Below are 27,914 nucleotides of genomic sequence, written 5' to 3' on the forward strand. Positions count from 1 at the left end.
TTTGGATCAAAGGGAGTGAAGAAGAAAGAAAGTGAGAAATGAAGAATGAAGTAGGAATAGGATCGAATATTCCTAATCTGATACCATGTAGAAATTGAGAGAATTTGTGAAAAGTTTTGTGTGTATTTTATTCCCATACGCACTGTATATATACAAACTTTGAGCAGAAATGAGAAATAACAAAGTACATACGTGTCTAGCTATGATTTGTACAGGTAAGAATAAAAAAACAATTCACTATGATTAGTTGTACATGGAATCCTATGTAATTGTATGGTTGTGATTAAATCCAACAGATGTTGATCTGTTGGTTATTAGGATGCCACCTGTTTCTCTAGAATGAGAGGAAGATATACATCTTCTTGTCTCAATGTCGGCATTTTCTGTAGGATTCAACACCCTTTTCTTTTGTAATATTTGCTCCTCTTCTTCATCTATCAACTTATCATCATGAACACTTGTAAATCCAACATGAACACCCTCGGCCTAATGTGGCTCTGCCACTGGGTCTAGATGTCAACGTTTTAGTGTTGCCACTGGTTTACATGGCTGTTTTCGATGGTTTTACATGAGGAAAAAAAGGGTTTGGTGAGTTTCTTTTCTTTTTTCGGAAAAATTGCGGCCGAGCTGTGTAGGATTTTTAACGTGAAGAAACTGATTATGATTCTTAGGTCATTGCGGCTGTGATGTATATGTGCATCTAGGTTTTAGTATAACTTACCATTTATAGAAAATACATTTGTGGTCAAATTTCCAAAATTCCCAATGCAAGAATGGATATTCTTTCCCTCAAAATGGAATATACCATGGATATAGACAGAGATTAATTTTTGACATGTGTTAACTGTTATAGCCTATTTTAACCGGGGTCAAAATAGTTTATAACATCCCGATAATTCCGGGGTTAATTAAAGTTAAGGAGTCGCCACCTAATTATTTACGGTGAATTAGGACACCTAAAGTTCATTTAAAGTTATTATCTAAAGTTGGTTTTATTAAAGTCTACGAAACCAAAAAGATCTGAGTAAGGGTTCAATTAACCTAGAGGGAAGGTATTAGGCATCCTCTAAGTTCCATTAATAATGGTTAATCCGACCAGACTTATGATTAGTTAGGCTAAGTGTAAATATAGTGTTGTAGAAAGAAAATGACTTTGTAAATGTTGTTAAAGTTATAAACATAATAAGGTTATTCAAAATAAGACTTGTAGAAAATATAATAATTTGTATAAAAGAAGAACTTTAACGGCTATTTTAAAATATGACTTATAAGGTTGTTAAAGTTTTGAATAAAGAATATAATGATCTTTGTTTAAATAATACTTATAAATATTGCTAAGGTTTTAAATAATAATGTCATTCAAACTAAAATCTGCAAAATATAATGATTTGCATCTAAATAGAAACCTTTAAATAGAAGGCTTAACAAATTTAGATTTGGGATAAAATTATATTTATGTGAATATAGTGATGTAAAAATTTAGACTTATTCCCAAATAGGATATAAGACGAGGCGAGTTTTCTTTCTTTTTATTAACTATATTTGGTTAAATCTGCATAATCGGATCAATCTAAAATATTTATGAGATGTACTTGGATTAATATTTGTATGTTACTGACGTTTTGAAGTTCCTAAGATGCTGAGAAGGGAAGATGATTCCTTTAACCCAAAAATATATAGGCATCTTTTGTTTGAAAATCAATTACTCAAATAAATGTTATAGATATTATAGATAGTTTAGAATATAAATAGAAATAACTATAATTAGTGGGGTTAACTACCCATTATACTAACGCTAAGCCACTAGTTCTATTAAGGTTCGTTCTAGCTAAGAAAACCTAAAACAGAGTAAAATGTTAGTTGCATAATACAAGTTAAACACACAAAGTAAAGTAAAGGAAGGGAGGGGAATAGAATTAATGGGTTCAGCCCATTTATAAATTTCTTGCATACGGTTGCTTCTGTTGGGCTTCGGCCCGGCGGCCTTAATATATTCTTTCTGTTCGTTCATCGCCCATTGGGCTTCAGCCCAGATTTTTTGCTCTCTTGTGTGGCTGCGACCAGAGTTTACATGGAGGAGGTCACGTTGGGCTTTTTGGCCCAACGCCAAAATGCGGAGGAGACAAGTCCGAGGGACTCGTATACGATAGTCATGCATAAAAATGAAAGAAAAAGGAATTAGTATACGATCAAGATAGTTACTAATGCAAAGTTCATGACTCAAAGAAAGAAATTTCAAATACCATCACGTAACAATAAGAGAATTAAATTTTATTGTGCTGTCCACACACGTGCGCATATATCATGAATAAGCTACTTAGTACATGCAAGGAGTCATCTAATGGTAAAATACAGGCCCAAATATTTGTATTAAAAGAAAAGGGACGAACAGTTAGCCTAACTGGGAGAAACAACGAGTAAAGAGCAGGTCCATATTGAAGAAATTGCATGACAATACTGGCAGGCCCAATTACGGCCACACCCCAACAGTAACAAAGAGAAATGGCCCATATTAATACCCTTTAAGAATCAGAACATACCAGCCCAGATCCTCATTCGAACAATACACATTTTGACTCGTCTTTCTAGATATATATAATATACAATCTAATATATGCACTGAAGCCTATATAAAGTGAATGTATTCTGCATGCCTGGTATATCTTTTCTTAGTTTCAAACACCACAAAAAGGAAAGAATAAAGAAGGCAAGGAAGGCAACTAAAAAAATAGACCAGTCTTAAGCTTTACTAAGAGACTAGATTATAGAAAAATGAGGCATTCACAGGGAATTCCGATTAGGCAGGGATGAAGGAAAGCAAAATAAATAAGGCTTGAGGCTACCGAACAAACAGTTCATGTTTAACAAAACTATCATTACAACTTTGATTTTTAAGACTTAGTATCAGATTGCTAATCAATACTAGAAGCAAAAGAAACAGTTACAGAAAGAACCTACCTAATCATGATTTGAGTTTAAGGAAAGACAACCACAAAACATCAACAAAACAGAATAAACCACATAAGGACAGAATCTAAAAATGAACAGAAGGGGAAGAATTACTCGACACCAAATACAACAGCAACCTAAGTACAACACCAACCAAAACTATGACCTATAAGCAGAACTAAGTACTAAAAGCCATAGCAGGGAAACGAAAATGCTACAAACTATATCAACACAAGAGCTTAGAAAAGAAAAGGAGGGAGAATAGGTGAACGTCACAGGACAAGATAAACAGCCACTGATCAAAAGGAGGGGTCAACCACTGTACATTATCATAAATTTTCTTAATAGCATGTTAATGGTATGGAGTATAAGGCTCAAATTTCAACCTCAAGATATACCTTCAGTCCCAAGGGGGGGGGGGGGGGGCAATTTAAAATGTTCTAAGAGAGAAAGCGTACTTGAAAGGCAGTCTTTTAATTAAACTTCAACAAAAATCAGCTTATCAAAATGGCATGCTAAATACGAGCCGATTCTCAATATATGGATGCAAACACATTTGCTGGTATTTCGTTTAACATGTTACAGGTCATTCTGCCCAACTAATATATCAAACAGGATCGAATTAAACTTTCGATGACTTAATGCTATCTCGGGGCCTGTTTGGTATAAGCATGTGCAGTAGCCAACTCTAAATCACAGGAGAATAACTAATCACTACCCACCGCCATTGTTTCATATTAGCATCAACCAAAGGAAACAGATAAAAAGCGATTATGAGATGGTTCAATGCCTATCTGTTTTAGTCTCATACAACAATGTACCTAAGACATACACCACGGTTTGTATATCAGATGTTTATTGAATGTATACCTACTTCTTACCTTGACAACCCACTGTATATCTTATGTATATTCGATTTTAAATAAGTTCCAAGGTCTGGAAGTTCAGTCCAAACAATCAAGCTACAGTATACGTCTTTCAGGCTCATTTTAGCAGTTATCATCCTATTCTAACAGCTCCCAAACATCAAATAAATATCACGACGACAAAGAACTACATAATCGCTAAAGAAATACAACCGAATAAGCTGAAAATTTAACTAAAACAGGAGCTAGAGACTTAATAAGCCATGAGTGTATCGAGGTTTACCTTTTATGTGTGCAGTGAACTGAAGGCTTCGAGTCTCGAATCTGCACTCGAACGCAACGAACGATTCGAATCTCAGGTCGAGACGAACTAGAAGCCAAACGCGAATTTTTGCAGAGACAGTCGGTATTTTTAGTTGTAAAAAAAAGGGTATTTAGAAGGGTTTAAAGCAGCTGAAGGAACTCTTAACAGCTAAAGTTCGAAAGGAAGCAAGCTTTGGGGAAGATGATGGTGTATTTGCAATTGGTCGATGGCTAAAAAAGGTTGAACCACTAGGGTTCAAAACGTTGGTATTTATAGGTACAGATTAGGGTTCTTCGAGCGGGAAATCGAAAAAATGGAGTTTCAAAAAATAGGAATCGATGTTCAAAATAGCCGCTTGGCTTTTTGCGGCGTAAGCAGGTCACGGCAGATGTAGCAGCAAGCGAGGACGAACTTGCAGCCCGTTCACGTGATTTAGTCAGATTTGTACTCAAAATGGTGAGATTGAGACTCTAGTTTCGAAATCGATCCGCTGTACTATCCAAACACGAATCGAGAAAAAGACATAAGACCGCGCTCAGACAAAGGTAGAGAGAGATAGTCTTTGCACGAAAATGGCGTGGTAATGGTCTGCCATGGTGAAAGAGAGTCTGGATTTGGTTGAAAGGGGAAGGATGAGGAAGAGGAGAGAGCAGAGAGAGGAGAGAACGAGAGAAGTGAGAGAAAGAAAGAGGCGGCTAGGTTTTTTTGTTCCTTCAACTGATGAATTAGTTTAGAAGACAAGTGGGCCGGGTCGGGTGTGATAAGGTGTGGATCGGGTGAGTGGTGATGGGCTGGTGACGGGTGAGTGAAAATGGGCTGGTGACGGGTGAGTGGTAATGGGCTTCAAATGTTGGTCCGAAAATACTATTTTTTGGCTTCTAATTTGACAACTAGTATAATATATACTATGTGAAATTAAATAGTAATTAGTAGGTGATTTAACAAAGTAAAAATTAATTCGACGAGTACAAATCCTAAAATGAACGATGACGGACCATTTAAAAATTGTGATAAAGTACTGCTAGTAATGTTTGAAAATAAAAGTAGCGAAAATAAAGTATTTAGCTCGACAATAAATTTAGAAGCCCGAGTATATAAAATTAAAGGAAGGAAGGACAAAATTGGGTGTCAACAGTAACACACTATTGGTTCTCTTATTATTTTTTTATTTTACTTTTCATTAAAGGAATAAACAAAACGGAAAAGGGTCAAATATACCCCTGAACTTTGAGAAATAGTTCATCAATACCCTTTGTTATACTATTGGGCCAATTATGCCCTTATCGTTTTACTTTGGGTTCAAATATACCCTTCTTTTATATTTTAAGTCCAAATATACCCTTTCTCCGTTAAAATTGTCCAAGGTGGATATTAGATATGACATGACACTAACAACTCGGTGAGGTGGACATCACATGGCATGCCACCTCACCACCCAACCCATTTATCCCTCTCTTCCCCTTTCATCTTCCACCACTACCATCTCCTCTCCTCCACAACCATTAGCACCACCACACCACCCAAATGATCAGGATTCCTCTTGATTATTGAATGACCTATCTGAATTGTCCATTTCTCAATAATTTCAAGAACTCCAAAAGATTTTATCTTTAATCCTCCGTATCAAAACTACAACTACAAAGGAATATACACTGCAACTCAAATCTCATACCACTTCAATAGACCTTCTGCAACTCCTTCTTGTTCGCCCCACTAAATATTCAATTCACAGATATCGTATATCACTGAACTCTTCAAAAAAAAAAAAAAAAAAAAAAAAAAAAACAATATTCCAACTTTTCTTTGTAGTACTTGAGCTCAAACAAGAAAATAAAGAACAAACAACCTTAAAGTTCCCCGGTCTTTTCAGTTTCCCGACTTCCAACAACCTTAATCCACTAAAAACTGATAAGGGTAAGAGTAGAAGAGACAGAGGAGAGAAATTTATGTTTAGCTTTCTTTTTTTGTCTCTTTTTTAAAGACCTTAAAAAGTGGTGGTGCTAATTGTTACAAAGGCTGTAGAGGGGAAGAGATGGTAGTGGTGGAAGAAGAAGGGGGGAAGAGAGGGGTAAATGGGTTGGGGTGGTGAGGTGGCATGCCATGTGGTGTCCACCTCACCGAGTTATTAGTGCCACGTCATATCTCATGTCTACCTTGGATAATTTTAACGGAGAAAGGGTATATTTGGACTCAAAGTATAAAAGAAGGGTATATTTGAACCCAAAATATAATGGTAAGGGCATAATTGACCCAATAGTATAACGAAGCGTATTGATGAACTATTTCCCAAAGTTCAGGGGTATATTTGACCCTTTTCCGTTAAATAAAAATACTACGATAAATATATTAATCAATTAAATTTAAACCAAAAATAAGACAATCTAAATAATTATAGAGAAAAACTCAAAAGTGATTAACTAAAAATACTAGAATAAAAGGAATATATTTTTTTGTAATTTTTCTTTCTTTAAAACAAAAAACTTGTATTCTAAAAATAGTAAATATTTTTTGACCCTTTTTCCTTGATTTTCATTTTCCGTAAATAAACCTACTAAATAAAAATAGAATAAATATTTTTTTTGGAATCATTTTCATTTTAATTTATGTTCTCTTCTCTCTTGTTTCATCTCTTAGATTCCTGCGCTATTTTCCAGGGTTTGGATTCTTGAAATTGGGGGCGGCTTCTTTATATAATATCTTTCTGAAAGTGAAGCATACATAAAGGGGTATAAGCAGAGACAGATTCAATATTTTAAGTTTAGTAAGTTTAATATTTAAGACTTTTAGCATTAAATTTAGTATCAGTGGCGGAGCCAGGATTTTCACCTAGGGAGTTCAAAAATAGGAAGAAGTAAATACACGAAGAAGCCAAGGGGGTTTAACATCTATTATATGTACATAAAAAAATAATTTTAACCTTGTATATACTCTGTAATTTTTTGTCGAGGGGGGTTCATAGCCTACCTAGCTTTGCCCTTGTTTAGTACTATTAAAATTATGAGTTCTGATCTAATACTCTTTTATATTTGAATAGGTTTTACATCTATATCTATACTGCGGTAAAAAGTTATGGGTTCAAATGAACTCGTGGCTTAAAAGGTCATCTGCCCCTCAGGTACAAGGGTTCTTGCTGGTTCGTATAGAACTGAATAGCAAAGGTATGCTCTGGAGTGGTACTGAGACCGAGTCATCGTCGCCGTGTGAGTCAAGTTCACGGGTGGCCGCGAGGAAAAATGGAGGCTCGAAAAGTAAAAGTCCTTGCCGGAGTAACTCCAACGCGGATGCTGCTTGTTAGTACCGAGTTCATACCGGTGTGGGGTATAAATTTGTGTAAAACTTCACTAAAATTATAATAAATAGTAAATATATATGAACTCATAACTAGGGGTGGAGACAATGGGAGGGGGGGCTCATCTGAACTCCCTTCGGCAAAAAATTACATTGTATATACAAGGTTAAAATTATTTTTTATGTATATATATATTAGATGTTGAATCTCCTTGACTTATTCATGTGTTTATTTCTCATATTTTGAACCTCTTATTAAAATCCTGACTTCACCACCATGATTATAACCTTAATAATACATACATAGGCTCTCAAACTTGGTCTCATAGAATTATGCCCTCCAACTTTGGATGTGCACAAGTAGGCACCTTAACTTGTCTCCACTTTGTCAGTTGAACATTCTAACTTGCAAAATGATCATCTAGACACCTCCAAAATGTTAACAGAGGCGGATTCAGAATTTGATGCTTATGGGTTCCAACCCATATCAAATTAAAAAATATAAAGAGAATGGCTATGCTTGTAGGTTCTCAAGTCGTATTTGATATATATTTACTGAATTTTTCAATACAAATACAAGATCCGAACAAATACATGGGGGTTCCCAGGAACCCCCATATACTAAGCTACATCCGCCCCTGAAAATGTATGCATCAGCATTTGTATTTACGTGTTCAACTTTGTACAAGTGAGAACTTGATAGTTGAGGCCAAGTTTGAGAGCATGTTTATATGTTATGACAAAATATAATGGATCCAATACTAAGAATCCATCTCTTTGTCTCCATCGAAACAAAAAATCATACCATGGGTTGACTGGAGTGGTGGACGGAGCAGAGTTTAATGACTCTAATAATAAGATCAGTAAAAATCCACTAGCAATAATTAAGGAAACAATTTTTCTTCCATTGCGTGAAAATTAAGCAGAAAAGGGTCAAATATACAATTCTTTGTTACCACAAATTTCATAGCAGCTAGAGTTGAGTGTGTTCATAGTTTCTCTTCTCTGTTTAAACCACAATTTGTGTGGCTGCTGCTATTTTCTAGTTTTCTTTTATATCATTGGAAGTGTAATTGATTTCAAGAGAAGTTCAAAACTTAATCTTGTTTTTGAAGGAGTCTGATGGTGGTGGTAAATGGAAATACAGGGTATGGTGGAGGCAGGAACAGAGGTACAGTATTAAACAATAACTTTTGCTTAAATCCTTTACACGCATGTTAATTAGTAGAAATTTTTTACACCTCAATAGGATTAGTAACATAAGACCTAGCCCCTCGTTTGTACTATTTCTTTTGAGTTTCAATTTTACTATATAAATAAAAAATTATCTCCAAGCACCTCGCCTAGTGAATTTAGTATTAAAAAAAAAATCCTTTGTATTAATTTATTAAATATATAAAAATATTTAATTGTAACTCTAATAACTAAGGGGAATTATGAGTTCGATGACAAATTCAAATAAGCTAAACTTTAAATCGTGGCACTGACTCTAGGTGGAGATAGTCGCCGGCTGCAACTATGTGAAGGAGAGATGGACAGTACAGCCCTTAGAGGTGGTGATGATCAAGAAAGAAAATGGAACAATTTGATTTTGATTTCACCCCGGTTGCCTGTCTTTTGGATTCTTTTTTGGAAAAAAATGTTCACTTTTAAAAAAAATAAGAAATTTAATGACACGTGTTACGATCCCATTATGCGTGACATATGCTTGTTTAGAAAAAGTAGGAAGACATCAAATTAGTATGTAGTAAACACTATTAGACAAAAATGTCGTATGTTAAAAAAAAAAAAAATGGTGTATCAAAGGAATTTCGTTACAGATTAGAAAGGCAACGACAAACTATACTTTAAGCCAGGGCGTCCAGCTGAGTCTTTCACTAAACTTATTACGCTACTGATGAGATGAGTTGATCGAGCCGGGTCATTTGCACGATTGTCCTTCAAAGGCCCTGGTCTTTAATTTTTACCGCTCAAATTGTGGGTTATTAATTTTTGGCTTTCGTCTAATATTCTAAGGTTCTAGGTTCGAATCCCGGCTCCGTAAAAAAAAAAAAAAAAAAAATTGTGCAAATGCCAGAAAGAAAATTAGGCTCTAGAGAGGTTTGCCGCAAACTTTTATCTAAAATTAGGCCTTAAGGCAGATTTTTGGCCAAACTCGGCCTTATAAGGTCCAAACTCTATCTTAAGATAGAGTGTGAATCCAAAACTCTGTCTTACAGATATTTTTAACTTTTGACTGAGCGGAGATTTGAATCCGAAATCTATGAATTTTAAGACGAAGGATGAAAATTAAAGACTAACAATTTAAGGGTCAAAAATTAAAGACCACTGCCTTTGAAGGACATTCCGCGCAAAAAAAAAAATGGATCGAGCCGAGCTCAATCGAACTTGATACAATACCAAACTAAACCGAGCCCAACCCAAACATGTATGTGTTACACAATATTGAGCTCGAGTCAACTCTTTAATATTTGCTTACCTGGTTGGTGCTGCGCTTTTAATAAACATCATCAAATTTATTCATAGAAAAATAAGTCATCTCAAATTACCAAAAGTCCCCATAGGTCTAAACAAAGAAAAGCAACCGACAGCTTTTATAAAAGTTTTTGGTTTTTTCTTCAATCTTTTTAATGAAATGCAACTTGAACCGTCCAAAGCACTGTATCTAATTTAATTTATGTGAAGTAATTTGACTGGATAATTTTTTTTTTTTTTAAATTCGGTTAAAATTTACGATTTTAGACATGTGATAATATTTGTGTGGATATAAAACTTTTGAAACTTGCGGTTTTAAATGTATCGTAAATGTGTGGCTATAAAAGCTTCTCATTAAAAATAAACATTGAAAATTTGAAGTTAAATAGTTTTCAAATATGAAATTGTGTCATTCTTTTCTAAACAAACTAATAAGAACATAGTATCACATAAATTGAAATAGAGGTAGAAATTAGAACTAGAAGTCACCATCCACCCATTTGCTTATTTTTACTTCTCATATAGTCTCTCTGCTTCATTTTATGTGGCGATGTTTGACTTAGCACAAAATTTAAGAAAAATGAAGAGTCTTGAAATTTGTGGTCATAAACATGTCACGACTCTTCTGAGGCTATAAAAGTATGTCATTTATAGTATCATGTTAATTAGTTTTGGCAATCATTCATAATATCTCTAATCTTGATAATTTTATTAGTATAATTGATATATTATCCATGGTTTTAGTTCTTAGTGAGCTGCTTATGATTGTCTCATGTAGGACTTCCATAATCCGACAAGTTAAATACCAAAGAGCGATCTCGGGTTTCGTAAAAGAGCTAGGGTCCATTGCAACTTGCTATTTGTCAAGTCACATTGACAGATATGATAAATCAATTGAATAAATCATATGTTCCTAGCTATTCCATGGTACACTTAAAAAAAACTGACAAGTTAAATACCAAAGAGCGATCTCGTGTTTCGTAAAAGAGCTAGGGTCCATTGCAACTTGCTATTTGTCAAGTCACATTGACAGATATGATAAATCAATTGAATAAATCATATGTTCCTAGCTATTCCATAGTACACTTAAAAAAAAAAAAAAAAAAAAAAAAAAAAAAAAAGAAGACATCACTATTAAAAGAGGGGTAAAGGTGTAAATATCTTCCTCAACTTTGCAATTCAGATCAGATATACTCCTCGTTACAAAAGTAGTGTATATATAGCCCTGCCATTATAAAATGGTAAAAATATACCCTTTTCGCTGACGGATTTTTTTAAAAAAAAAATTATTTAGATTATTTTTTAATTAAAAAAATATCACGTGACTTCAAAAAAAAGTCTACCCATTTTGTTTGGGTAGACATACTTTTCTAAAGCCAAATAGTAATTTTTTTCTGGTGGGTCGAGTCTAGTTCGTTTAAAAAAATGAGTAGACTTATTTTTTAAAACTCACAGATATATTTTAGATTATAAATCAACTTTTTACCGAGGGAGCCTGTAGATATTTAATTTGTTACTGACCTGATAGTGTACAAATTCTTTACACTATCAATATATGGAGGTAGGGGTGTACAAAGAAAATCGACAAACCACACCACTGACAATTTGAGTCAAATCGAGAAAAAAAAAACCCGACTAGTGGTTTGGTATTGAAAATAAAATAACCCGACCATAATTGATTTGGTTTAATTTTAACTAAAAGAGTCAAATCGAACCAAACCAACTCGACGTTACACTATACACTTTTAAAAAATATTTTATACATAAAACATTTATTTGTAATGTAATTTATAAATATTTTTTTAAAAAAAATTCATAGTTTGTGTGTTTTTCACATATTATTTCATGCTTGGACTGCGAATTTTGAATGGTACAATAAGTTTTATAGCCCATAAATGTTAGTAACTCAAATAAAATTCAAATCAAAACCAAATCCATTCTAATGCTAACAAAAGAAATTCAATTCTAATGCTAGGAATAACAATAATTTTAGATTTTTATTTCTTAATTTTGTATTGATTTAGATAGTGAAAATACATAATTTAATTTAATTTTTTCTTTAATATTTAGTCGTAATTAATACTTATTAGCCGTAGTTTTTTTAGCATGACTTAGTACCTTTAGATTCTGATCATTTTCATTATGCCTTAGCGATTTCATTATATTTTTGATTGAATATTTTAGTACAATGTCATTATTCATCTCATATTTTGTGTTATTTCTTAAGAACACCTTAATTAAATAGTTGTATATATATTTTACTACGAATAAATAAATATTTAAAACACAAGTTATACGTTTTGTATGAAGACTTTACCGAAAAAACCCGAGAAAATAAAAAAATCTGAAAAAACCTGAAGTTGAAAAATCCGAATTTTATTAGTTTGGTTTGTAAATTTAAAAACCCAACATAATTAATTTGGTTTGGTATTTGAAAAATCCGAATCAACTCGGTCCACGTACACCCCTATATGTAGGTTAATGTACTCAAAAAAGTAATAAATATATGTAAGTTAAACTCAGAAACAAAGAGAAAAAACATATGCAAATTAAAAAGATAAACGATGAGGTAAGATTTAATTTACTTGGGCTTAATTCGTAATCCCGTCTCATTTTATGTGATGATATTTGACGAATTTAAGAAAAAAAAAAAGACTTTTGAAACTTATAATCTAAAACAAATCATAAATGGTGCAGCTATAAATCATATTAAATCATTTTTAATTATAGAAAGATACAAAATAAAAAGAAAAGTTCATCATATAAATGAGGGACAAAAGAATGTAACATTTTGGCAAAAAATAACCTATTATGTTTTGCACTATATCTAGATTTCCTCAAGTTTGACCTAATAAATAGAGACATGACAAAAGAAAATAAAATTTCATGAAATTAAATCAGACCTAGTCTAGTCCAATTCTTTCTCATCAAAAACGTTTTGTCTTTTAGGTCAATATTATGAAAACAATATCCGTTCACAAAATAATAAAAATACGAACCTAAAAGAAGTCACCAGAATTGAATCAATCAAGCTCTAGAAGTTATTTACTTAACACGTTTAATTGAAAGTCAACATGGACAAAACCTAAAAGAAGTCACAAAAACAGTTCTTTTTAGTTTCTCACGCTACTCATTTTGAGATTTGACTAATTTAAATTCACGCTGAAATAGGATTGGAAGTAGAAGCTCAGGTACGGGTTCAGCCAAGCTCAGATGCGGGTTCAACCAAGCTCAGTAACTTTTACTGAAACAATATACTTGTTTAAGAAATTTCATAAATAAGTATACATCTTAAATTTAGAAGTCATTTATAATCACTTGTAGTCATCGTTACTCTCTAAAATACAGAACCCATAAAGTTGAAATTTTGACTCCACTTCCGATAAAAAAATTCCACTTTTTCAGAATAAGGCGCTGCCTGCCAATGGCCACTCCATCCCCAGAGTCACAAAAGCATAAAAATATCAAGAAAGTCAGTCTTTGGTGGCCTAAATTAAGGGAAATTATGTATGACCCTTGCGAAGATACTTGGAAGATGTATTTACTCAACAGATTTCAACATGTTGCCCACTTGAGAATTCTTAAGAATAGAGTATTAATGTAGGAAACACGGTATATCAATAATATCATAGAATAAGTCCAACATAATATTACCAAAGTAACATCATGTGTTCAAAGAAGTCACTACTAAAGGATGTAGTGCAACGGATGAGGCTCCTCCCTTGATCAGAGATTCCGGGTTCGAATTCTGGGTATGAAAAAATCTTTGATAGGGAATGCTTCTCCTTGGATGGGGCACTACGCTGTGTGAATCTGGATATAATCGGGTTTCAATGCGGGTATCGAACACCGGATGTGAAACCAAAAAAACTGTATTCAAAGAAGTTAAAGTAGTCAACTTTGGATTGTTATAATATGCAAAAAATTTGAGAAAAGCATGGCGGCTAATTGGAGGGTCCTTAATTTATTAGTGCTATTACTTTTATCTTCTTTTCTCACATGGAATAACTTTATGTATTACAACTTTATAACAAAATTAATATTTTTGAAGGCAACCAACTACATTTAGGGAAACAAAAGAGTAGATTCATTCTTTGAATTCAATAGATAATCCACAAGAGTACTTGATTCAGTCTAAGGACTACAACTTTGAAAACAATTTCCTTTAAAACAATCCTAGCACTCGTTCACATCATTCTCTTTTTTTAATAATCATGAATTTTGTAGGGTTGCAAATGCACGATTTGAAACTCAGTGAATAATGGGTCTGACCCTTATAACTTTTTTCACTTAAATACTTGTTTATAGCATGGTTGGAACCTGTGATAATTGAGAAATTCTCAAGGTCAGCGATGCAATGGCACAAAACTCGGCGAATAATGAGTCTGACCCCTCCGCTCTTCTCGCTTAAGACTTGTCTGTAGTAGGGTTTAAACTCGTGATAATCTAGAAATTCTCAAACTCAGTGTCACACGGTTCAAAACTCGGTGAATAATGAGCCCAACCCTCTACCATTATCTACTTAAATACTTATCATCTATAGCAGTATTCGAACTCATGACATGCGCCTAACTCACATTTTACATGTTGCGCTATTACCATTGTAGACCAAAACCCGGAGTCAGTCATTTACATGATTATCCTTTCTCCTTCTTTTCTGATTCTTCCTTTTAACTTTAGTTCTTTTTTTCTTCTCATAATAATTGTTTTCCTCTTTCGACAAAATAATTAAAAAAAAAAAAAAGAGTACTGTAATTAACATGAGGGCTCTACTGATTAAAAAATCCAAAAGATTCTACCCAACTTGCCACATCTTGAACAGGACCAGCCGCCCGAGCACTATAAATACCATTAGTTCAAAAGAATGCAAAATATCAAACTACACTTTACTAAGTTTATTCATGTTTTAGCTCAAGAAAATACAAATTTCCAAGCCCATTTGCAGCTATGAAAATATTGAAACTTTTTCTTGTTTTTACTATATTTGGTTGTTTGTCATGGCCTAGTATTCAGGGCGAATTAAAGACGTATATAGTACACGTTGAATCCCCTGAAACCCAAATTCCCACTCAATCTTTAGCTGATCAGGATCTTGAGACTTGGTACCAATCCTTTTTGCCAAATACGATAGCAAGCACAACTGCTAGCTCGGATGAAGAGGCGCCACGTCTAGTATATTCATATCGCAACGTGATGAAAGGCTTTGCAGCAAGATTAACTGCAGAGCAAGTGAAAGAAATGGAGAAGAAACAAGGCTTTATAGCTGCATGGCCGGAGAGGATATTGTCCTTACACACCACGCATACTCCAAGTTTTCTTGGATTGCAGCGGAACGTTGGCTTGTGGAAGAATTCTAACTATGGGAAAGGTGTGATCATCGGAGTCTTGGACACCGGCATTTCTCCTGACCATCCTTCCTTTAGCGATGAAGGAATGCCTCCTCCACCTGCTAAATGGAAGGGCAAGTGTGAATCGAACTTCACTACAAAGTGTAACAACAAGCTCATTGGAGCGAGGACGTTCCCACAAGCCAATGGCTCGCCAATAGATGATAATGGACACGGTACACACACCGCTGGCACTGCTGCTGGAGGTTTCGTGAAAGGTGCCAATGTGTTTGGAAATGCTAATGGTACCGCAGTTGGGATGGCCCCTCTTGCTCACCTAGCCATATATAAGGTCTGCGATTCTTTTGGTTGCTCTGACAGTGGCATTTTATCTGCCATGGATGCGGCTATTGATGATGGAGTTGATATTCTATCGCTTTCCCTAGGTGGAACTACTAACCCCTTTCATAGTGACCCCATTGCACTCGGGGCGTACAGTGCAACACAGAGAGGTATTCTTGTAAGTTGCTCCGCGGGCAATAACGGTCCATTTGATAGCACGGTTGTAAATGAAGCCCCATGGATTCTCACAGTAGGCGCGAGCACTCTTGACAGAAAAATTAAGGCCACTCTCAGGCTTGGAAATAAAGAAGAATTCAAGGGCGAATCAGCTTTTCATCCAAAAGTTTCCAATAACAAATTCTTCCCTTTGTTTGATCCTGCACAGAATGCAACTGACCCCGATTCTGACACTGACATCCCATTTTGTGGACCAACTCTGACCGACCTCAGCCATGCTATTAAAGGCAAAATAGTTTTGTGCCAGGTAGGCGGCGGTTTTAACAGAATTGAAAAGGGACAAGCGGTAAAGAATGCTGGAGGTGTTGGTATGATTCTCATCAATCGTCCTCAAGACGGTACCACTACATCAGCGGATGCTCACGTCCTTCCAGCTATGGATGTTGCATCCTCTGATGCATTTTATATTGCCGAATATATGAAGTCAACGAAGAAGCCTGTCGCTAGAATTACATTCCAAGGAACGATAATAGGAGATAAAAATGCTCCCGTGGTTGCTGGATTTTCTGCTCGCGGACCAAGCCCAGCTAGTCCAGGAATCTTGAAGCCTGATGTTATTGGTCCTGGTGTCAACATTCTTGCAGCTTGGCCTACCTCCGTCGAGAACAAAACAAACACAAAATCTACATTCAACATTATTTCTGGCACTTCCATGTCTTGTCCTCACCTCAGTGGAGTAGCAGCATTGCTGAAAAGCGCTCACCCCACGTGGTCTCCTGCAGCTATTAAGTCAGCAATCATGACAACCGCCGATATAGTCAACCTTGCCAACGAATCCATCCTAGGTGAAATGCTCTCTCCCGCTAGAATCTTCGCCTTTGGAGCAGGACATGTCAATCCATCAAGAGCAAATGATCCCGGACTAGTTTACGATACCCAATTCAAGGACTACTTATCTTATTTGTGCGGTTTGAATTACACAAATCGAGAGGTGGGAAACCTTCTACAACGCAAGGCAAATTGCTCAAAAGTGAAAAGTATCCCCGAAGCACAACTCAATTACCCTTCATTTTCCATCTCACTCGGAGAAAAACCTCAAACATACACGAGAACGGTGACAAACGTTGGGGAAGCAAACTCGTCTTATCGCGTGGAGATAGTCTCACCACGAATGGTTTCCGTGGTTGTTAAGCCCTCGACTCTAAAGTTCTCGAAGTTGAACCAGAAGATGACGTACCATGTGACGTTTTCCACAACAACAAACATCACAAACATGGAAGTTGTTCATGGATACTTGAAATGGACTAGTAATAGGCACTTTGTGAGAAGTCCAATTGCAGTTGTGCTACAAGAGCCTGAAACACCAGATTTGGATTAGTTTGTTTGCTTTTTAATAATTTGTTCAATGTATGATAAGCATGCATTAATGGTTTGTATCCCAAATGTAACATGAGTGCACAAATTACTCATGTTCTATTCTACTAGTGTTGTTTCCTTTTTTGGTGGGGACTAATATTTCTATTTCAATCTTTGTCACTTTTATTATTTAATTATTGTCTCTTAATAACTCTTCAACTTCTCATTTCATCTCCAGTCTCTCTAATCTATTATAATGGAAAATACTTACTTGCGCTCTGCTTTAATACTAAAGTTAATGTTAAGAGTCATAATTAAAATGAGAATGCATATTAATTAGCCATGATTAAGTGATAAAAGCTTATATGCAATACACATATTGCATTCATTTGTTTGGTGCAGACATCGAATGCGAATAAAATGTTTCCACAAATAAGCTCTCGAATTGGTTAATGTCTCATACTATGCTATTATTCTAGTTGTTAGTGAGATGATTGTGCTTTTTCTCATGTGGAAATTGCAGAAACCGACATCCAGTGCAAGTTGTTATCTGTCGTCAACTCATAATCAAAGATAGACTAATAAATCACATTCTCCTATTTCGTAGTTGTATAGGGGGTAGGTGAAACATGTCCTTATAGAGTAACTAACTGTATATGTTGAGATCTGACTCTGATTCAACTAAATAAAAATAAAAATAAAAATAAACAATTTATAACCTATAATCTACTTCAATTCTTTTTCATCCTAATTGTTTTTGTATTTCTTCAAGATTATGAAAACTGTATTGATACCTATGAGGGACATAAAAAGAGAAAAAGAAAAAAAGAGTACCATAACCAGAATACTTCAACCAACCTGCCCCTCCAGAAAATTGTCCATTTTTTTTTGTTTCCCATCCTATGTCCGGAACCCTTTAAGACATGAGTAATTCGGATCCGCAGCGTTCGGCCCATTAAGGGAAGAAACACTCCCTTTCATGATTTCTTCTCATCCTGAGGGTTCGAACCCGAAACATTTGGTTAAGAGGGCAGGATGCTATCCATCACACACAACCCTTGGTGGTCTAGAAATTTATGTCCTTTTTTTTGTTTTTTGCACCTGGTATCCACTCAAAGGCTTGACTAATTCAGATTCGCCCGTGTAAGGACTTTAAAGGAGGAAGCACTTCGGATCCGCAGCGTTCGGCCCATTAAGGGAAGAAACACTCCCTTTCATGATTTTTTCTCATCCTGAGGGTTCGAACCCGAAACATTTGGTTAAGAGGGCAGGATGCTATCCATCACACACAACCCTTGGTGGTCTAGAAATTTATGTCCTTTTTTTTGTTTTTTGCACCTGGTATCCACTCAAAGGCTTGACTAATTCAGATTCGCCTGTGTAAGGACTTTAAAGGAGGAAGCACTACTTACTAGAATTTTTTCATTTTCAAAGCTCGAACCCGAGACTTGGTTAAGAGTGGAGAAATTTTATCCATGCCACCACAACTGTTGGTGGTCATTTATGGCAATAACACTTCTACTAATTAGAAGGAGAATGTCAACATCCAAAACCTAAAAGAAGGAATCACCCAAACATAAATTATTAAGAAAACCAGTCTGTGTGACCTAATTAAGTAATATGATATTGACCCTACCAAGGTTCTTGAAACATGTATTTATTCATTAGATGTGAAGTTTAACATTTTGCCCAATTGAATATTATAAAGAGCTGAGTATTTTAAGTAGGACATAGGATAAATCAAAAAATGCCAGATACTAAATCGAACACCAAACAATAGATTAAAGCAACATCCACATGGTAGACGTGTAAAAGAAAAGTTAAAGTTCCCATTTTTGGATCATTATAATACGGTGGCGGATTTAGGATTTAAAGTTTATAAGTTCAGAACTGGTCACCAAACTCTTAGCTCGCTTTAGTTATTGGGTCCTCTATTTAGATATTTATACATATTTAACGAATTTTCTAATAAAACTGTAAGGTTAAAGCAAAGATACTGAGTTCGTCTAACCCGTGCCAAATACAGTAGCTTTGCCCCAGTTATAATATGCATAGAATTGAGAAAAAGGAAAAGCTGGCTGCCAATTGGCCTGGCATGTAAGTTTTTTTCCTCATCAAAAAGCTACATTTTTTCTTATAAGATTAGAATTCTTAAAAGCCAATTGGGAAAATCAAGTTTCCAGGCAAGAAACCTGGCACTTAATTTATTGTACCTTTTTATGAAAGGGATAACTTTAATTATGTGCTACATAAAAAATAAAAAATAAAAAATTCTTAAAGACAAGCCAAGAGACATTTAGAGGGTCGTTTGGTTATTTTATGCATGATAAAATATGAAATAAGAATACACATAGAACAAAAAAAGCCCGCAAAGTAAGTAATTCTTCCGGTGAGATGGATGTTACCTCTGCCCTTAATCAAGGATATTTGATTTGAGCGGTGGAAACGAAGAATCTCCTAGCAGGGAGCACTTTTCTTTAGTAGGCTATAAGCGGCGCATATCTGAATTAATCAGACTAGTATATAAACGCATACTAAATGGCTAAATACAAAAAAAATAAAAAAAATAAAAATAAAAAAAAATAAAAAAAAGAGAAAAAAAAAATCTACATTACCATTCAGCACATGAAATTTCCCATATTATTCTCAATGGAAACACTCTACCATTCATCAACTGCAAATTACAATATAATACTCCCTCCGTCCATTTTTACTTGTCCATGTTTGATTTGGCACACCCCTTAAGGAGCAATTAATAAAATGACAATTTTACTATATCACCCCTAATTATAATAAATAATTTAATTAATTGAAATCAATCAAACATACTTTAAAAGTTGTGCAACCAAAACAATTCCTTGAAGTTTCCAATCAAATAATTAATAATAAGAGTAAAATAGGTATGAAATGGTAAATTGTTGGTTGGTTTTCCAATCTGGACAAGTAAAAGTGGACATTTATTTTTAGTAAACTAAACAAGTAAAAATGGACGGAGGTAGTAGTTAAACTTGTAGCCTTGAAAATACAATTTGTCTTCATAGTTTTGAAGATGGCCATTGAGACTAAGTCATTCTTGAAAGGAGTTACAATTAAACTATTCCTAGTCTACCTACTCAAAGGATTTACAATTAAACTATTCCTAGTCTACCTACTCATGCACATCTCACTATACTTTCTTTTCTAGTCTTATTTAATTGTTCCTTTAACTTTAGTCTTTTTCAATCACATGGCTTCTCCTTTTCCCAGATAATAATACATTAAGTAACATGAGGGTATCTATTGATTAAACAATCCCAAATTTTGAACTAGATGACCATCTAAATTACAGGGCCAGAGCACTATATATGCTAGTACTTCAAAGAATGCAAAATCATCAACTGTTCTTTCCTAAATACATAAATAGTTCATGTATTTCTTCATAATAGCCAATTTGTAGCCATGAAGTTCCTGAATATCCTTCTTGTTTTTTCCATACTTGGTTGTTTATCATGGACTAGTATGCAAAGCAACCTAGAGACTTACATAGTTCAAGTTGAATCTCCAGAAAGCCAAATCTCCACTCAATCATCTTCAATGGATTTAGAGAGTTGGTACAATTCTTTTTTGCCAAAGACTATAGCAAGCACAAGCTCGAATGAAGAGTCGCCGCGCTTGATATACTCATATCACAATGTGATGAAAGGCTTTGCTGCAAGATTATCAGCAGAGCATGTTAAAGAAATGGAGAAAAAACAAGGCTTTATATCGGCTTGGAGAGAGAGGATATTGTCTTTGCACACTACACATACTCCGAGTTTTCTTGGATTGAAGCAGAACATTGGCTTGTGGAGGGATTCCAACTATGGGAAAGGTGTGATTATTGGAGTTTTGGACAGTGGGATTTTTCCCGACCATCTTTCATTTAGCGACGAAGGAATGCCTCCTCCGCCTGCTAAATGGAAGGGTAAGTGTGAATCGAACTTCACTACAAAGTGTAACAGCAAGCTCATTGGAGCCCGGACTTTCCCACAAGAAAATGGTTCGCCAATAGATGATGATGGACATGGTACACACACCGCCAGCACTGCTGCTGGTGGTTTTGTGAAAGGTGCCAATGTGTATGGAAATGCTAATGGCACCGCTGTTGGGATTGCCCCTCTTGCTCACCTAGCCATTTATAAGGTCTGTGATTCATTTGGTTGCTCTGACAGTGGCATTTTAGCGGCCATGGATGTAGCTATTAATGACGGAGTTGATATACTATCGCTATCTCTTGGTGCAGGTTCTAGTCCATTCTATAATGATCCTATTGCACTCGGAGCGTATAGTGCAACACAAAGAGGAATTCTTGTAAGTTGCTCTGCTGGTAATAGTGGTCCTTCTGAAAGCTCTCTTGGAAATGAAGCCCCGTGGATTCTCACAGTAGGTGCGAGCACTTTTGACAGGAAAATTAAGGCCACTGTTCAACTTGGAAACAAGAAAAAATTTGAGGGAGAGTCCGCCTTTCATCCAAAGGCTTTCAGCACAAAATTCTTCCCTTTGTTTGATCCTGCACTAAATGCAAGTGACTCTGACAGCTCTTATTGCGGAACAGGTACTTTGACTGACCCTGCTGTTAAAGGCAAAATAGTCTTGTGTATGGTAGGGGGTGGTTATACTAGGATTGCAAAAGGACAAGCTGTTAAGGATGCCGGAGGTGTTGGCATGATTCTAATAAATCGGGTAGAAGATGGTTTCACTACATCAGCTGACGCTCACGTCCTTCCAGCAATGGATGTAACTTATGAAGATGGAATGAAAATCGTTGATTATATGAATTCAACAAGAAAATTTGTTGCCCGGATTACATTCCAAGGAACTATATTCGGAGACAAAAATGCTCCGGTTGTTGCTGGATTTTCTTCTAGAGGGCCAAACCTAGCTAGTCGCGGAATCTTAAAGCCTGACATTATCGGCCCTGGTGTTAACATTCTTGCTGCTTGGCCTACCTCAATGGAGAACAACAAAAACACAAAATTTACCTTCAACATTATTTCGGGTACCTCCATGTCTTGTCCTCACCTCAGTGGAGTAGCAGCATTACTAAAAAGCGCCCACCCCACTTGGTCTCCTGCAGCTATTAAATCAGCAATTATGACAACGGCTGATACAACCAATCTTGCCAACAGCCCCATATTAGATGAAATGCTCCTTCCTGCTAGCATCTTTGCCATTGGTGCAGGACATGTCAATCCATCAAGAGCAAATGATCCGGGACTAATTTATGATACCAAATTCAAGGACTACTTACCTTATTTGTGTGGTTTGAATTACACAAATCGAGAGGTTGAAAACCTTCTACAACGCAAGGTGGATTGCTCAGAAGTGAAAAGTATTCCTGAAGCACAGCTGAATTATCCTTCATTTTCCATCACACTCGGAGAAAATTCTCAAACGTATACAAGAACAGTGACTAACGTCGGGGAAGCTAAATCATCTTACAGTGTAGAGATAGTTTCACCACCAGGAGTTGCAGTAATTGTTAAGCCCTCCACTCTAAAGTTCTCAAAGTTGAACCAAAAAATGACATATCGAGTAACCTTTTCAAGAACAGCCAATAGTTCAACCAGTGGTGTAGTTCAAGGATTCTTGAAATGGACTAGTACTAGGCACTCTGTAAGAAGTCCAATTGCAGTTGTTCTGGAAGAAACTGAAACGTTGGATTTCTAGTCGTTTTTTCTTTTTAAAAATAATTTGTTCCATATAATAAGCCTGTATTAATTGTTTGAATCCAACATGCAGAATGGATGCAGAAAGTACTAATGACATTCTATTATACTTTGTGTTACTTTCCTGTCAAAGTTGGCTACTAGTTCTTTTCTCTTATTTTACTTTTGTGTATGTAATTGTTTTTAACATCTTTTCATTATAGCTGAAGTTCACTGGCTTTACATTTCGGGTAAGAAAATTTGCTATACTAGATTCTCGAGTAGCATGGATTTCGATCAAGCTCATTGGGCTAGAAAATTATCCCTTGTGAAGTAGGTCGATGAGATTAGCTCTCCCGTGGAACAATCTGAGGTTTGTGACTGGTGTATAAAGTTGGTAAGACGAGATCTGGCTGCTCAGTGGGAGAGATGTAACGCCATTAATACTTTCATGGATAAGTAGCACAGTATCGAGTGAACTCTTGCCAAGTTTAGTGTATGCTTCGAATGCGAGGACGGTACGGAATGAATTCAAGGAGAGGTTAATAAATCAAACTCAACTTAAATCTATTAGCTCTCTAGACAGAATCGGAGCGCTAACACAAGGTACAAACTCTGTTATAACTAGTTATTACTCAAAATTGAAAGATTTGTGGGATGAGTTAGATATTCTATTGACCTTACCTTACATGCGATTGTCAAGACTCGAGACCTTATCTTGATCATCTAGAACAATAACGGTTATTGGAGTTCGTTATGAGATTGAATGAAAGTTCTAGTCATGTTAGAAGTGATATTCTGTTGAAAAGGCGTGTTCCTTCGGTCAACCAGGCTTAGGCATGGTAGTACAAGAGGAGAGCCAAAGAAATCTAGGAGATTTTTTATACAAATAGAGAAACCTTGACTTTACATAAACCTTGACTCTGTCGCAATTTATGTGATATGTTTTTTTTAGTCTGTCCCAAAAAGAATGATACATTTCCATATTTAGAAATAATTTAATTTGAAACTTCTCGTTTACTCTCAATGAAATGATTTACAGTGACACAAATATCTATGGCTTGTGTTGAACTACAATTTTCAAAACTTTTCCTTTCTTTCTTAAATTCCGTGCCTAGTCAAATTATATAACATAAACTGGGACAGAGGGAACAATAAAGATTACGATTGCAACTAAAGGAAGATCTTCCTGATAAGTCCACAGCGCTTTTGTGTTTTGATGATTGTCAAACTAATTTGAAACCAGAAAGAGACCTGGTCTGCGATCTGCTCTCTAAATACCTTTGCACCGACAGCAACAGTTGTAAAGCAGTGCCACTTGCTGCACACAAGTAAAGTAGTGAGTTGGCACATGCTTTAGGTTTTTTTTTTTTTTTTCCTAGTAGTGTTTGGTCAATTGACCTACATATAAAAATTAATAAAAAAAAAAGCATAAAACCTACTGAGAGAATTATCTCCCCCTAAACAAGACTCTTTAAATACTACATTATCGATGCTATTGTGTGTTCACATGCTTTAGGTCAAACTCTTGAAGAATGGTTTCTTTTTAATCCACATGCTCCCACTATATATACAACATGTTGCAACACATAATGTAGACTTGAAAAACCTAACCCACATTGAGCAAAATCTACTAACACAAGTTTTTCAAGTTCTCACCAGAGCAAAGTTAATTGCAAACTGAAGAACCTGATCCTGACATCAACTTAGTCGAAGTTCTTTATGCGGTTGTAAGTCTTTGTTCTGTTGTGCTTAAATTATAAACCTACTCTTCCCAAAGAGGAAGTTGTCTGTAGGTATTTCAAAGTCTCAAAGTCAGCTTGATTGGAAGTGTTTTTCTCAAGTCTTTGATTGGTACACTAGGCTAGAGTTAGTCTAGTTGTATTTAGTATTGGTTTGGCTAAGAGTCAAACATTGTTGAGCTGAAATTCTCAGAGGATTCCTTTGGGTGGTACACTAGGCTAGGGTCAGTCTAGGTGTATTAGTTTCCTTGGCTAAAGTTAGTCAAGTGGATTGTGCTTACAATAGGTTGTATTGTAAGGGTTGAAGGACTATGGGAGTTAGTTCCAAGGTTACATAGCCTTGTAATCTGAAGTTTGCTTGTGTAGTGGTGTTTGAAATCCTACTGGGGTAAGTCGTGACTTTTAATTCCTTGAGCAAGAAGTTTTTCATGATAAAATATTGTCTTTTTTACTTACTACACTGCATTAAGAAACTGCTACTTAACTGGGTCCCTCATACATTTTGTTTGGTGGACGCATAGCCTCTAGCACTTCCTAAAACCCAACCTACCCTTCATAGATTAATTACTCTATTGAATGTTAAATTTGGCTGGCCAATGGCCAAAACATATGGAATAATACAGACTATGCGTCAGATATTGGGACTGCAAGAAATTAGAAAATAAACCTATGATTTTCTCTTCCTATGAACTCTCCACGTGACATGTCTGCTCCAACTACCAAAGTGGAGATCGAATAATACTAGGACAACCAAGTAAAATATACTTCCAAAGTTGCTTCACATTTTAGATCTACCCATGGTACTAATAATTAAATTTAATTAACATGAGGCTATTGATTAAACAATAAAAAACCAGATGACACCTTCTAGGAAATTGATGGAATAGAGGGCCCTCAGAGCAGTACTATATATAGCAGCTCAAAAGAATGCAAAGTATCAGGTTCTATTTTCCTAAAACACATCATATTAATTCTGAATAGCAACAAATTAACATTGTCTACCTCATTGACAAAAATGAAATTCTTGAAAAGTAATCTTCTTCTTTTTTGCATTGTTAGTTGTTTTTCAAGGCTTACTATTCAGAGCAATCTAGAGACGTACATAGTTCAAGTTGAATCCCCGGAAAGCCAAATATCCCCTCAATCAACAAGAATGGATCTGGAGAGTTGGTACCGTTCTTTTTTGCCAAAGACCATAAGCTCAAGCTCAAACGAAGAGCCACGGTTGATTCATTCATATCATAACGTGATGAAAGGCTTTGCAGCAAGATTATCAGCAGATCATGTTAAACAAATGGAGAAGAAACAATGGTTCATATCTGCACAACCGCGGAATGTATTGTCTTTACACACTACACATACTCCAATCTTTCTTGGATTGCAGCAGAACATTGGCTTGTGGAGGGATTCCAACTATGGTAAAGGCGTGATCATTGGAGTCGTGGACACTGGCATTTCGCCTGACCATCCTTCATTTAGCGATGAAGGGATGCCTCCTTCGCCTACTAAATGGAAGGGCAAGTGTGTATCCAATTTCCCTATCAAGTGTAACAACAAGCTCATTGGCGCGAGGTCATTCATAAATGTCAATGGTTCACTTATGGATGGTGATGGACACGGTACACACACAGCCAGCACGGCTGCTGGAGGTTTCGTGAAAGGCGCCAATGTGTATGGAAATGCTAATGGCACTGCAGCTGGGATTGCCCCTCTTGCTCACCTGGCTATCTATAAGGCCTGTGATGATGACGGTTGCGATGACAGTGACATTTTGGCTGCTATGGATGCAGCTATTGATGACGGCATTGATATCCTATCCCTTTCCCTTGGTTCAACTTCTAGGCCGTTCCCCAGTGATCCCGTTGCATTGGGTGCGTATAGTACGACAAAAAGAGGTATCTTTGTAAGTTGCTCTGCAGGTAATTATGGTCCTGATAATTACCACATTGTAAATACAGCCCCGTGGATTCTCACCGTAGGCGCAAGCACAATTGATAGAAAATTTAAGGCCACCGTTCAGCTCGGAAACGGACTAGAATTAAAGGGCGAATCATCTTTTCACCCAAACGTTTCCAATTCAACATTCTTCCCTCTGTATGAACCTGGAAAAAATAAAAGTGACTTTGATGAGAGCCCCTATTGCCAACCGGATATAAAGTACCCTGCTAATAAAGGGAAAATAATCTTGTGTCAGCTAGGTGGTGGCGTTAATAGGATTGAGAAAGGCGAAGCTGTAAAGTTTTCGGGAGGTGTTGGCATGATTATCATCAATCGGGGGATGCTGGTTTCACTACATCAGCTGATGCTCACGTTCTTCCTGCCTTGAAAGTTTTTTTTTTTAATTGTTTTTTATTACATTGGAGGAAGGGGAAAGGGATTACAATGCAGGGATTCGAACCCTCACCAACAAGGTGAGAGTTCAGGTAGCCAACCAACTGAGCTACTAGCCTTGGAAGTTACTTATGCAGATGGAATGAAAATTCGTGCCTACATGGATTCAACGAAGAAACCTGTGGCTAGAATTACATTCCAAGGAACAATAATGGGAGTTAAAAATGCACCAGTGATTGCTTCATTTTCTTCTCGAGGTCCGAACATTGAGAGTCCTGGAATCTTGAAGCCTGATATTATTGGTCCCGGTGTTAATGTTCTTGCTGCTTGGCCTACCTCTTTGGAGAACAACGAAAACACAATCAACATTCAACATTATGTCTAGTACCTCCGTGTCTTGTCCACACCTTAGCGGAATTGCAGCATTGCTAAAAAGCGTGCACCCCACGTGGTCACCTGCAACTATCAAGTCAGCAATCATGACAACCGCTTATACAATAAACCTCGCAAACAATCCCACCCTAGACGAAAGGGTCCTTCCTGCTAATATCTTTGCCATTGGTGCAGGACATGTCAATCCATCAAGAGCAAATGATCCCGGACTAATTTATGATACCCCTTTAAAGGACTACTTACCTTATTTGTGTGGTTTGAATTACACAAATCAAGAGGTTGGAAACATTCTACAACGCAGGGTGAATTGCTCGAAGGTGAAAAGTATTCCTGAAGCTCAACCAAATTATCCTTCAATTCATTTTCCATCACACTTGGAACAAGTACTCAGACATATACAAGGACGGTGACTAACGTGGGGGAAGATAAATCATCTTACATTGTGGAAATTGTTTCACCAAGAGGAATTTCCGTGATTGTTGAGCCCTCCACTCTAAAATTCTCCAAGTTGAACGAGAAAAAGACATATCAAGTGACTTTTTCCAGAACTACCAATAATTCAACTTATGGTGTTGTTCAAGGATTCTTAAAATGGACTAATAATAGGTACTCCGTAAGAAGTACAATTGCAGTTATGCTAGTCTAGCCAAACTGCATGATGTTGTATCTTATATTTTTAGTAATTTGATCCTTCTCCG

The 27,914-nt window shown here is 36.1% G+C and overlaps 2 protein-coding genes and 1 pseudogene across 2 annotated transcripts; all 3 read left to right on the forward strand.

Moving 5' to 3' along the window:
* Positions 1-14,750: 14,750 nt before the first annotated feature.
* On the forward strand, positions 14,751-17,248 carry LOC132059611 (subtilisin-like protease). Its single transcript, XM_059452268.1, has one exon. It carries the CDS (start codon positions 14,830-14,832, stop codon positions 17,104-17,106), a length of 2,277 nt encoding a protein of 758 aa, XP_059308251.1. The 5' UTR covers positions 14,751-14,829; the 3' UTR covers positions 17,107-17,248.
* Positions 17,249-20,263: 3,015 nt separating this feature from the next.
* Positions 20,264-22,890, forward strand: LOC132059617 (subtilisin-like protease). The gene has a single exon (XM_059452277.1). It carries the CDS (start codon positions 20,523-20,525, stop codon positions 22,770-22,772), a length of 2,250 nt encoding a protein of 749 aa, XP_059308260.1. The 5' UTR covers positions 20,264-20,522; the 3' UTR covers positions 22,773-22,890.
* A 2,167-nt stretch (positions 22,891-25,057) lies between these two features.
* On the forward strand, positions 25,058-27,862 carry LOC132031290 (subtilisin-like protease; annotated as a pseudogene).
* Positions 27,863-27,914: the final 52 nt, after the last annotated feature.

The sequence above is a fragment of the Lycium ferocissimum genome, chromosome 1 (assembly GCF_029784015.1).
Source record: "Lycium ferocissimum isolate CSIRO_LF1 chromosome 1, AGI_CSIRO_Lferr_CH_V1, whole genome shotgun sequence".
Classification (NCBI taxonomy): Eukaryota; Viridiplantae; Streptophyta; class Magnoliopsida; order Solanales; family Solanaceae; genus Lycium; species Lycium ferocissimum.

What these genes read in the sequence shown, in the direction of transcription:
- LOC132059611 (XM_059452268.1), top strand. Translation starts at nt 14,830, where the DNA reads ATGAAAATATTGAAACTTTTTCTTGTTTTTACTATATTTGGTTGTTTG.
- LOC132059617 (XM_059452277.1), top strand. Translation starts at nt 20,523, where the DNA reads ATGAAGTTCCTGAATATCCTTCTTGTTTTTTCCATACTTGGTTGTTTA.